Source organism: Amblyomma mixtum, chromosome 10, assembly GCF_055824585.1.
Source record: "Amblyomma mixtum isolate Tamu chromosome 10, ASM5582458v1, whole genome shotgun sequence".
Lineage (NCBI taxonomy): Eukaryota > Metazoa > Arthropoda > Arachnida > Ixodida > Ixodidae > Amblyomma > Amblyomma mixtum.
The window spans coordinates 139,831,165-139,844,293 of record NC_143021.1 but is presented as its reverse complement, the minus strand read 5'-3'; the positions used below and the strand labels follow the sequence as shown (position 1 = coordinate 139,844,293).

The 13,129-nt window shown below is 46.8% G+C and overlaps 3 protein-coding genes across 3 annotated transcripts in view; 2 read left to right on the top strand and 1 right to left on the bottom strand.

Moving 5' to 3' along the window:
* Positions 1-13,129, top strand: part of LOC149327104 (uncharacterized) — a 52,300-nt gene that overhangs the window by 16,754 nt on the left and 22,417 nt on the right. The window contains exons 4-6 of the mRNA XM_089564786.1: positions 304-382; positions 8,070-8,149; positions 9,026-9,078. Coding sequence (XP_089420912.1) covers positions 304-382; positions 8,070-8,149; positions 9,026-9,078 — 212 coding nt within the window. The remainder of the gene's footprint in view (positions 1-303; positions 383-8,069; positions 8,150-9,025; positions 9,079-13,129) is intronic.
* LOC149327106 (uncharacterized) lies at positions 3,460-5,817 on the top strand. The gene has a single exon (XM_089563432.1). It carries the CDS (start codon positions 3,460-3,462, stop codon positions 5,815-5,817), a length of 2,358 nt encoding a protein of 785 aa, XP_089419558.1.
* Positions 10,686-11,741, bottom strand: LOC149327105 (uncharacterized). Its single transcript, XM_089562854.1, has one exon. It carries the CDS (start codon positions 11,691-11,693, stop codon positions 10,686-10,688), a length of 1,008 nt encoding a protein of 335 aa, XP_089418980.1. The 5' UTR covers positions 11,694-11,741.

Genomic DNA, 13,129 nt, shown 5'->3' with positions numbered 1-13,129 from the left:
CTTGAGATTCTTGAAAATAACCGACCGGAGACGACATCGGTCAGTGCCAGAACATTGGGCACACAGGCAACACTCTGCGGCACACTCCAAGGACTGCTGTCGACGCGTTCCTCATGTTAGCTAAGCACGTTTCATTCGCACTTCACTCCACATTACCAAACAGAATGCACGACAACCGTTCTATGAACTGATGACCCTTTTTCTTGGGCATAACGAAACCCTCTAAGAATTCTTCACGTTTACAAGGACTATGGAGTATGCTGGAGGCGTCATTGCTTACCGTTTGTCTTGTGCTTTTTTTAGCAAACAAATGAAAGAGGAAGGCCCATTGGAAGCCCGGGAATCTGCAAAGCTGGCACATGCATCAGATACGAAGACTTAGGTTGGTAAAAATTCGAGCCTTTTCTTCAAATATTCTTTAAAAAGAGCAATCGCTGAAATCATGGAGCAGAAAGATTTTTTTTTTCATTTCATTAATTGTGGTGTTGATAACTAGCAAATATTGATGCAAAGATTTTATCGCTGAAAGATAAATGATTAGAAAGCAGAAGGAACCATGTGAGAGCTAAATCAACTATACATTTATGATGCGAAATCAAAAGTACCTACGAACCATACCACAAAATAAAATACTGACTATGTGCTGTGCTTGAAGCATTCAATGTCCATTTTATTCAAGCTTTCTTAGCTGTCTATTTTCTTAATAATCGGAGTGCTTGTAGCCACTTTAATGGAAATGTTGATTTATCGCACTGAGCTGCGAATTATGTTTCGCCACTTGAACCAACTACTTCTGGAGTACTTTACATCCACGCAGTACGAACCAAAATATACCGAAAGATAGGTTAGGTTAGGTTAATGGGGTTTAACTTTCGAAAGCAACTAAGGTTATCAGGGACGCCGTGAAGGGTCATAGAAATTTCGACCACCTGGAGTTCTTTAACGTGCACTGACATCGCACAGCACACGGGACTCTAGAATTTCGCCTACATCAAAATTCGACCCACGCGGCCGGGATCGAACCAGAGTCTTTCGGGTCAGCAGCCGAACACGTTAACTACTGAGCCACCGCGGGGCCCAATATCACGAAAGCGACATATTCTTAACCACTTACCGCATAGCGTATATTAGATGATATGTTGCATTTTCACCGTCCCTGGATACCGTAGACAGTAAGAAATCCAAGTATACTTATTTAGTCTCACAGTGAGCGCTCTCTAAAATTCATGGCCGCAGTGATGAGAACTTCGGAAGAGTTTTTTTAGTAGTGGTGTTTTCAAATCTACATTGAGGTAATTTTGCGTTTTTCTTGACGGAATTTCATAGGTAGAAAAAATCCAGGTAGACTCCTAAAATGCAAAATAAAGATTGATTGATTGAGGTAGACGTTTAAAAAATTAATTCATCAAACAGAGTTTTGTTGTTTTGCTACAGAATCGTGGCGCGAAAATCATTTAGACAGCGTTGTTAGGGGAGTATTTACATGCCTATGGCATATTATAGAACTTGCAGTTAAAGGTGATTTTATCCCTCTATCGCTTTTAAATATTAAAAAAATGTGGCAAAATAAAGTTCCTGCAGTCCAACGATTTTTCATATTTTTCGTGTTCAGAAGAATACAGGGCCTTTTAGTTCCTACTCCTACTTAAGCACATTCTTGAAGGGGCCCGAGACATTCCCTCGGAAGGTGGTTTTGGGCGCACGTATATTTAGTGGGGACAACAATGACGACGACCTCTTTTTGGTTGGAGGCAGAAAAAAGCGCGCGAAACAAGCGCCACGAATATAAATATTAATTTTAAAGTAAGAATAAAAAGCAATAATGAAGCTGTATTTAAAGTGCAAGCGTACTAAAGCACGGAAATCCGCCCAGCAAATGCGAATGAGCACGCAAAGAGATCCAAAAGAAGTTTGATGTGCCTAAAACTGTGAAGGAACATGCATGAAGAATGTACGACAAAGACAAAGACAATCGAAGGCAGATTTCCGCGCGAAATGATCAGTGCGGTAAGAATAGAAACCATTCATACCAGCTTATTCCGAAAGAGTGTTGAGCAGAAATGTTTCATGAAAGAATGCAATCTCCAACTACTAATTATGAGCAGCCATCAACGTAACCGAACCGCATGGAACTCTCGATGGCCCTGCTGGCTTTTGAACCCGCTAACATAAAAACACCGTGTACCCTGGTGCCGATTGAAGCGAATTCTTTGTATGCCGCGCTTAAATACTCGTGTGATACGCTTTTACTTTTACGAATAATGGTACTGTATTTCAAGACACGCCACGCCTTCTACGTGACAAGACACGCCTTCTACGTGATGCACTGAGACCACATAGGAGAAAAATGAGAGCGGTGTTTTGTACCGCAGGTATTACCTTCATTGAATTTATGGAGTTGGTATGGATGGATGTCTGGAAAAACGTTTTCTTCAACAAGCTGGCATTTTGTTATTTTATATTACCATTCTTGCTCAGTTATGCATGTTTCATTGCAGTTTTATGTTTTCACAAAAAGTGTCCCTAAATGCATGTGGTTTATCCTGGATACGCGATAAACTTTTGCTAAAATTAAGAAACCGCATTATTTTTCTCAAATCTAACATTGGTAGGAATAATGCGACCTGAAGAACACTGGATGAAATTTTTTTCGCAAAAAAGAAATGTTTTTCAGTAAGTGGTTCAATATTGCAGGGAAAACAATATTTAATGATTGCTTTGATATCGCCGCATATACGTCAGTTTCGATGTCTCCTAGTGTGTTAATATGCTAAGATGTCCTCCAATGGTTCAGTGTTTTGAACCTTTCATCTTGATTTTAGTGACGTGGTAAATACAGGAAATAAATTTCCAATTCTATAATGATGCCAACAAAATTTATTCCCAAATTACTGCGCTTCGTGCAGAATGCGCTTTATTATATCTATAATAATATAATCTATAATAATCTATAATAATATTGTGACGCCCATGAAAAGGCAATACCCATTCTGCGTGGTCGGCGCTGCTGGATAAGCCGAAGATGAGGAGAACAAAGTTAGTGGCGTCTCGTGCTCGGCAAGCGGACCCAGCTGGTTTTTCGTTCCTCCGTCCCAGTCTTAATAAACCACTGGGCGTAACAATATGTTCTGGGCGCAATACCCCTGTCCCCACTCTCACACCTCATGAGTTCGCTACTCCAACTCTCTGCAAAAAGCAAACATTCCACACCCATAACCAGAGTTGCGAATAACCCCGTACTGGCATCGGCTTGGGGGAAGTCAAACCCCATAAACCAATCTATATTTGCTGTCTCAGCAAAGGAAAAAGAAATCGAAGCACGCCTTCAACCATCACGCGCCATCCCACAGCACGCGGAGAAGACGAAGATTGCTAGACTGAACCAGCGCCGTGCGCTGGCGCTCACGTCTAGCGGATTTTTGACTAAAATCTTTTGTCGACAACAGAAAAGACAGTACCATGAAGCACGAGGTGGTGGTCGACTTCGTCGTCGACATGTACACGTTCTACAACTTCTACCTCGACGCCCAAGGCCTCTACCAGGTTCGAGTATCGATGCAAGGGGATCCTAGGTATTACTCCCAAGTGCTCCAAGGTCCAATAAAGACGCCTAACGGCACTTACGTGACCAGCACGTTCTTCGTTACCCGGACCTGCGACTACATCCAGACCGAGCTGAACGAGGCGGTGCGCTTCGAGGTGCATCTTTTCCTCAAGGAGGACGTTCGGGCGCGGCTCATGGACGCCACCTACAAACTTCGCCTGGAAATCTGGTGCTCCAAGACGGAAGACGATAACGGCCGGTCTTCGTTGACCAAGCCGCCTCCGCCCTTCACGGCCGTGACGGCGCGCGTGCTGACGCTGACCTTTGACCCCGCCCGCGGTCTTCACCACTACTACCCTGTGGTGTTCGAAGCGAGCAACTTGAGCGTGCTCACCATGACCGTGCACGCGTCCCTCACCACAATATGCATTCCTAGCAACAGGAACATGAAGATCGCCTCAGTAAGCCATCTGATGGGCCAACTCTGTATATGTGATGGCCAGAGTTCGTGCTGCTACTCGGCGCCCATCGACAAGGCTGTGCAGCAGGAGCTCAACTCACTGCTGACGCAGACCGCCGGCCACCTGCGCAAGATCCTCGAGGAACACCAGCGCCCTCTCGTGGTCACCCGCGAAAGCGGAGAAGAGGACATCGAAAATGACGCTGGCTCAGAAAGGGCCAGTTCCCGTGTCAGCAACTACAGTACGCTGGATGGGCCGGAGGTGGTGCGTTTTCAGGACGTAGAGACCAAGGAGCTCAGTGTCGTCCTGGTGACGCTGTGGGAGCGGTACCTGGATGCCGTGGTGGGAAACCAGGAGTTGCGCTTCGTGCTCTATGAGTCACTGCAGCGGGCGCGCATCGCCAGGCACTGCGAAGGCTACGTCATCCTCAGCAAGGACGCTGGCGCCCTCTACTACGACACCGTGGTCGGAGAAGACATGTACCGGCAGCTGGCACGCAAGATCCGGGGCTCGAACTACTTCAAGAAGTTCCCCAGGCTCGAGGTCGAGTGCTGGCGGCTGGATGGAAACCACAAGAACACGCCCATAATATTCGAGGAGCGCTACCGCCCGCTGAGCTCTCCTACGCCAGCGGACGAAGAGGGCGACAGTGTCCTCCAGGATGACGTGGCCGACCTGGCGTCGGCGCACTCGCTGGGAGCTGGCAGCATGGATCTGCTGGCGCTCAGCACCCACGAGGAGAGTGAGGCGTGCAACTGCCGCCGACAGCTGCGGGCCACCAACTTCCGCTTCCGGCAAGCGTCTGCCACCTCGCTGCCTCCGGCGCTGTCCGAGCTCTACCACAACGCACAATGGGGCTGCTACAAGATATACGACACGGAAAAGTTCGGGCACCTAAAACGAGGGCTGTGGGATTCCCTGAAGATACCCGTGTCATGGCGGACGCCAGACGTTTCGGAGCTGCTTGCTTTGAATTTTCCCCAATCGAAGACGCCCAGGTCGGACGGCCTTCACCTCATCGTGCTAGTGCACGGAATGTATGGCTGTTCGACTGACCTGCGTCTCCTCCGCGTCTTCCTGGAGCTCGCCCAGCCGTGCTCCAACGTTCGCTTCCTCATGTCCCAGGCGAACGAGAAAGAAGAAACTTTCCAGGACTTCGACACCCTCGGCGGGCGACTGGCCACTGAGATCGTGGAACATATCGAGAAGCACGTAAAGAAGCCTGGTAGGATCAGCTTCATCGGCTTCTCGTTGGGCAACCTCATCATCCGGGCGGCCCTGACCAAGGCCCAGCTGCAGCCTCTGCTCCGCTTCATGCACACCTTCTTGTCGCTGAGCGGACCGCACGTGGGCACCGTCTTCAACCCCTCCCTCGTGATCAACATGGGTATGTTGTACCTCCAGCGATTCGAATACACCGACTCGCTGAGGCAAATGATGCTCGAAGACAGCCCGGACATTCGCGAGACATACCTCTACCGCCTCAGCAAGGACAAAGGCCTGACACATTTCAAGAACATCGTGCTTCTGGGCTCGGCAGACGACTACGTCGTGCCTCTGCACTCCGCGCACATCAAGCTCGCCAGACACATTGCCAAGGACACTACGCCTCTAGGCGTAGCGTACCGTGAGATGCTGCGCAACATCCTCGAGCCGATAATGGACAAGTCAGACACGAACCTGATTCGGTTGGAAGTACACGTTCCTCTCCGGGCCTCTCTCATTTCGTCCAACGTGCACGTTGCGCCGCTGGCCTGCGAGATCCTTGTCCAGAAGATCGCCACCGTCGCCTGCGCCAGGCACCTACTCTGAAAGCGTGGCGGGTGGAGGCCATACATGCTGCCCGGTAGAAAGACTGTCGTTGACGGCCTTCAAAGAGCGTAGCCTCCGAGATGTACGCAAGAATTTACTTTTTGGTTGTCCACTAGATGGCAGACGACACGGCGCAGCGGTAAAGCCCCTAAATCATTGAGGGGCTTTACGCAGCGGATGCCGACTGCCATGGAGGCTTCTCAGTGTCATAATGAAGAAGTTGTCCACGGTGCCACCTTCTCAGTTGAGCGTGCCCAGGAGTTGCAGTGACGGCTAGACTGACCCATTTTGTAGAATGGGTATTGCCTTTTCATGGGCGTCACAATATAAACATATATATCAATCCTTTCTTCATCTATTATTTTCTTCTTCATCTCACGCTCTTTTCTCAAGGAAAACTGAGCTGTAGTGTCCGTTAGTAAAACATTCCAGAGCATGAGAAAGTAAAAAGGTTACAGAAGCATACAACTTGCTGGGCACACCATAAGCGTTCCCGACGGCTGACTTAATATCTTGAGTTTCGAAAGCGATCTTTTTCTAGGCAGGAAACGACACTCCCAGTATGTCCAGGAGGAATTCCGAATATAGCCGGCACCACTGACATTTTGATAATGCATCTGAACACTTCGTGAACTTAGTGCGACAATCCGCGTGAATTAGCGCGGACAGAAAGCCTTATATCTTAATTATACATTGCTAGAAGATGTAGTATTGAAAAGTGAATGGTGTTAAATGGAGGTTATTAGTCGGGAAGGGCGATGCCAGTCCCGAGCTGTGCGTGAAATGAAACTTAGGAAACAGCCTTCAGTACGGCAAGAAATAATTTTCTGTTTCCGAGGGTAATCAATGCGGTAGAACGATAGGACAGATCGATAGAGCACACTTGCGGTGACTTCAATGCGCTGGCGGCTTTTATGGAACCATATTTTTTCTGAAATAGGCAGAGGCTAGAAAAATAACTGAGAAGCAAGTGACGGTAAACTTCAAGTGTGCTTTATAGTGGAGATACTAGCAGTCTGCTTGTAGTTGTGAAGAATTAATGGAGTGGAATTATTCCGAAGGAACTCGAGGGAGTTACTTAGGCAGGCTCGGCTCAAATTTAGTCAGGACAAGTGATTTGCATACAAGCGATTTATGTGATGTTAGGTCGGAAGACAAGTTACATCGTGGGCATCCGAGCAGTTTGTTAGGGTCGTTCTGAAATGCCAAAAGGCTTTTGTGTTCGCCTCTTGTTGTTAGTGCCGCCCGCGATCTGTTAATGCGAAAGCGTTAAGGCCGCCGTTCTGTAGAGGATTCGGCTCTGTCGTCGTCGTCGTTCTTGTCGGTGTTGTGGGCGGAAAAATTCAGAAGAGGCAACAGAGGTGGGCCAATTTGGTCACGTGACCTTGTAGCGGCAGCAAACTGGCCACCGTGGCAGGGGTAGTTACATTATTGATTAGTGACGAAAGGTTGCTCGAAAAATGTAACCTGGGTCTCACTAGTGGCAGCATCGGCCATCGCAGGACAGTGACGCATCGTTTAGCCGCTGCACCATTGCTCCTGGAGTGTTTTATGGACTCCCAGGGATCTATGAACGTAAAGTCCGGAATGACCAATTCTGCATGTGGGGGCAATAATCCATTAAACCTCTCTTTTCATGCCTTTAAAGCGGAGCTTCATAGTCTTCTCCGATGGTTCTCATCCTGGGTGGACGACTATTTGTGACTGCTTCCCCTGGGCAAACACATTACGATCAGAGATTGAGTGGTGCCCTAAAAAGTTACTCCCACTCCATTCTGTTTCTAGCTTAGCATTTATGCATTCTCGTGTGCTACAGCTGTCTAGGCTCTGAGAATGATGGATTCTTAACTATTTGGAGACATATGAAACGATTTAAAATCTGGTATGTCAAAGAATATACTATTGAATTCAAGCAACATTACACTATATTCCGGGACACCAAACGATAATAAATACTGTGGTGAAGTGGCAATATAATACTGCGAATGAATATTGTTTAGTCTCTGAAAGGCACCGCAAACAAGAAATATATGGAATGGTACGAGGGCAAGAGGATAGAGGAAGCCGGAAGGGGGGGGGGGGGGGGCATACGTATTTCTGGCCCCCGCTACAACACCGCATTCTTTCGCTTTCTTGGTGCCTCTTCCTCTCAGTCAGTTTTTTTTTATATAGCTCGAGTGTGGTGAGTTTCATTCGCTCTACTATTTACAAGCAGAAAAGGTCTGCATCCTAACATCCTTTTGATTTTGCAGGAGTTTCAGAGCTTGGGGCAGCCGCGCGACACATATTTGCTGAGAAGTACCATAGATGCAAAGACAAGGATAACTCCGCTGTAAGTGATACGTAACTTCATTTTCTTGGAACGATTGCATAATAAATTTTGTCATGAGTTTAGAGATTCAGCTGATATCATTAGGATCTTACATTGCACATTATGCCGGATTCTTGTCTTGATAATAGCGATATTATTGTAATTGCGGAAGTTTGGATTAACACTGAGCCTAACAGCGACTCATGTTCAGTAGAAGCAATATTATTTTAATTTAAAACCAGTTTAAGATTCTAGATAAGAATTTTAAAAGTCCGTTTAGTTATGTCTATAAGAAAATATTGATAAATGAAGCATCCTAATTCTTTACGCGTAGGGGAATTTCTAAGTTTAAATATCAACTCTATTTAAAGAATAATATAAAAAATACTTCTTGGAGTGTTTAGTGTGGTGGAAGCTATGTCTGATTGCTAACAAAAACGAAGACGTAGAGAAAGGAATGGCTTAAGAGACGGACGCCTACTATCAACTTCTGCGTTATCATTATACCGCACAGATGCACCTAAAGAGCGCATGTCAAGTCTGCATTACTGGCCATGCGCGCCTGCTCATGAACTTAACGATGCACACCCAGTGCTGTAGCGCTGTCGAAATTGCATTACGTCGTAGAGGCAGATAATAGCAGCTGACAATAGGATATTACTCTGACTACTGCGATTTTTTTTTTCATGATAAAGCGTGCTTGAAGTAACTCTGAAGGGTACAAAACCTCTATTGTCAGAATTGAAATTTAACGCGGAAACATTCAACAAAAGGAAAGCTGACCACGTCACCTGCCTCAATATGCCCTAGCAGGAAAAGATATAGGACGATGATAAATATTTTTTTTATTTCCGCAGAAAATTGTGCTTTCCGATTGTCATTACTATTGCAAAACAGATGAAGGGTTGTTCTTCGGTCACTACGGCAACGGCACGGACAACTCCTGCTTTGTAAGTATTTTCGCTGTTTTAGAACCTTGCGGTTTGAACTTCCTGTATTGATTTGTTCGCCGATTGTGTGATTGCTTTATTTTTATATAGGTGGAGGAGTGAGAGAGCGCATAACGTTTAGGGCGGAATGTGTTCTCACTAATCCGGTGCGTTCCGAGAGGAAGCGATAAATGCTGGTCGGACTCACTGTACACTGTGTGCCCGTCTCTTTGTGTCGTTGTGTTTTGGGCGCTTTCGCTATCCTATCACACACGCAGAGAACAGCTTTACAGCTGGCTTCAGCGCTGAGAGCATGCACGATAGTAACGCCCCTCACTGCTTCTATCCACTGCTGTATAAAAATGAATTCGGTGTTCGGTAAGTGAGCCCAAGATCGTGGGACTGACACCCGCACGCGGAAGTCGCATATCAATGTTGGCACACATTACGAAATGCTGTTTTCTCCATGAAAATAGGGGCGTAAAGAAACTCACGCGGTTGAAATTAATCTGCAGCCATGCAAAACAATGCATCTGAATGCCAATGTGTGACTTCAGGTGATTAAATTCTCAAACTCGTTAAAGTCGTCGTTATCTTCAACACTGCAAGACGCCAGCGACTATGCCTTGTGTCCAGAGGGCCACCTGCATGTGACTTGCAATACAAAGTTTAATTTTAAATAGTTTAGTGGGCAATTTGAAACGCACATTTCCTCTCCGCTTCAAAAGAGTGAGGTTTGGGTTACCTTTCCCTAAGACGCTATAGGCCTGAAATCAAATGCGTCCCTATGAACTTGAGCCTCGTCGTCTTCCCCTCTGGCTCTTTCTTCCCTCTGCAATTTGTTTGGTATTTTCGAGCCTGTGCTCATGTAAACAAGCACAAAAAGGGGCCAGTCAAAAGGTCGCCAACCGATTGGATCGAATTACGCATCCAAAAGAGGGCCCCGAAGCAACCTTGAAGCGAATTCTGAAAAATTCATCAGTCATATGGACGGTTCCTGGCCGGTGTGGAGCTGAAATTCTGCCCAGTAGAGCTTCTACACTATTCACGAGGCGCCGACCAGCTGAGGACACTGATGCACTGAAGCACCATGGACTGCACGGCACTTGATATGCTTGCGCCAGATGTAATGGCCACGTTACCTGCACCAATTTTTTACCCAAAAACAGGTCACCGGCTTGAACATATCAATTAGAAATAAATCTGTTGGACAAGAACTCACGGGCGAGTGTGTCAGACATGGTAGCAATCGAAGCAACGCAATGGCACGAGGCCAAAAGGATGCATTGCACCGTGTTGGCCCCTATGTCTGCCTTGCGCTGCCTCGCTTGTTACAAGAAGAAAGGTCATTTTTAGGTGTGCCGCTTCTTTCTTTCAGGTCCCCACTGGGTCAACGTTCTGTTAAAGTACTTCCAGACAACACGAGAGACAGCGTACGGTCTAACAATGTAGAATACGGCTCACCACAACTTTCTGAAGTCGAGGGTTGGACGGAAACCCGTCTGGTCGGGGGTGTACATGAAGAAGAAGGCAGAACACCGACCAAAATAACAATGAACACTTTAAACGACGTTTCGGCTCCTACACGGGAGCCTTGTTCACAAAAAGGTACAGACGTGAAAGGCTGGCTATTTATGCTTTAAAATGTGCCCTAGGCAGCGGGCGTATGCACTAGGAAGTGCCCCGTCAGTGCGATTAAGAGTGTGGTCGGTTGTCTGAATGATTAATGATTCCAGATATAGGCGGCTTTTGAGATTCTTTTCGGTTTTTAAAATGCGCGCATTGCTCCAATCTATGTCATGCTGCCTGCTTTCGGAATGTTCGGCGAGTGCATTTGACGAAGCTTTCTTGTTTTCAACATCATACTGGTGTTGTTTCAATCTTTTAACAAAGTTTCCACTTTCACCCACATACACATGGTGACAGTCTCTACACGGTATACTGTACACTACGCCCGGAAACTTTTCCTTTGGCAGGCAGTCTTTCACGTTCACGAGAGTTTGCCGCAACTTCTTCGCCGGCACATGTGACACTTCGACGTCGTAAGAACGCAGGATGCGCGCCAAGGTTTCGCTGATTCCGGGCACATATGGCACAGGTGCACGTGTTTTGGCGGCTGGGCCACTGTCAGATCGCGGGGGTCGCAACAGTTTGCGTTCCACAGCGTTGACGAAAGGCAACGGGTAGCCACATTCGGAGAGGTCCTTGCGAACTCTTTGACGGTCGGCTTTGGCGTCCTCTGGCTCTGTGCAGATGCGGTCTGCTCGACGAAAAAGCGAGGCAACCACTGATCTCTTGTGAGAGGCTGGGTGAAGGGAGTTAAAGTGAAGATAGCGGCCAGTATGAGTGCTCTTTCTGTACACTTTGAATGAGAGTGCGGTTTGGCTTCGTTTCACTAAGACGTCCAAAAATGGAAGCTGTCCATTCTCTTCTTGTTCGACTGTGAACTGGATGGCTCCTTCGATGCTGTTAAGATGCGCTGTGAAATCAAGTAAAGCATCCTTCTTGATAATAGAAAAACAGTCATCGACGTACCGCACAAAAATCTTTGGTTGTGGGCTGAATGAATCTAGTGCGCGGCTTTCCAGCCATTCCATTGTTAGGTTTGCAGCGGTAACAGAAACTGAAGCGCCCATGGCTGTGCCGTGAACCTGTTTGTAAAACACATGGTCGAAAGTAAAATAAGTGTTACTCAGGCAGAAATGCAGGAGTCGCCTGAGATCCGGTACATCGATTGGCGACCTGCCAGGCAAAGTGGCATCAGATTCCAGGACTGCCGCGCAAAACTCTCGTGAACGTGAAAGACTGCCTGCCAAAGGAAAAGTTTCCGGGCGTAGTGTACAGTATACCGTGTAGAGACTGTCACCATGTGTATGTGGGTGAAAGTGGAAACTTTGTTAAAAGATTGAAACAACACCAGTATGATGTTGAAAACAAGAAAGCTTCGTCAAATGCACTCGCCGAACATTCCGAAAGCAGGCAGCATGACATAGATTGGAGCAATGCGCGCATTTTAAAAACCGAAAAGAATCTCAAAAGCCGCCTATATCTGGAATCATTAATCATTCAGACAACCGACCACACTCTTAATCGCACTGACGGGGCACTTCCTAGTGCATACGCCCGCTGCCTAGGGCACATTTTAAAGCATAAATAGCCAGCCTTTCACGTCTCTACCTTTTTGTGAACAAGGCTCCCGTGTGGGAGCCGAAACGTCGTTTAAAGTGTTCATTGTTATTTTGGTCGGTGTTCTGCCTTCTTCTTCAACCACAACTTTCTAAACAAATTTCGCACCACAATCTCCCCGCAATTACGAGCCAGAACGAGTCTCGCTAATTCAGTTCACGTAATGTGATTTAGCGTGGAGAATCGCATATATGAGATTTATAACAGGCCCTTTGTACACAAACATGCGCAGAAGGTCAGCAAATCAATAATTGAAATACATATCGCTCATCAGGCACATATACTGAAAAGTTGAACACAGTTATATTGCAGATATACATCGCGTTCATGCGATGACTTCGAGTACATTTCAAAGATATGCATTTTGAGATGAAATTATGAATCTTTCTGATCATGGCAACTGCGTTCCCGATTGCATTAAGATGTGTTAAACAAATTCATCATTTTGCAAATAAGTAAATTCCGCTAAATACCCTTAAGCTCTTTGCACTCAGGTGCTTGGTTACCATTATAAAATTGTGGCTGGTAATCATTGCATCCAACATTAATTATTAGATGAGCAGAAACATATTGCCCTTCGTGATATGGAGCGCCGAATTTTGCCAGCCCAGACGCATCGAAGGGACGCGCGCTAGCCGAAAAGCAAGCGTAGCCACTCTCAAGCCTCTCCCGCCTGCTAGAACTGCACCCCGCCTCCGGCAGCTAGAGCCGGAGGGAGAGAGCAAAAGGTCTGTGATGCGCTCGCTCCGAGCAGCATAACTTCTTGGGGGTGGATATGGGAGCACCGCAGCAGACGCATGCCCTTTCGATGCCTCTATGCTGCCCGAAATTCCTAGCCTGGTACCGCCAAGGGCATTAAAGTGTTTGTTCATCTACTAATTGTTTT

Excerpts from the sequence above, each read along its gene's own strand:
- LOC149327106 (XM_089563432.1), top strand. The coding sequence starts at position 3,460 with ATGAAGCACGAGGTGGTGGTCGACTTCGTCGTCGACATGTACACGTTC.
- LOC149327105 (XM_089562854.1), bottom strand. The coding sequence starts at position 11,693 with ATGGGCGCTTCAGTTTCTGTTACCGCTGCAAACCTAACAATGGAATGG.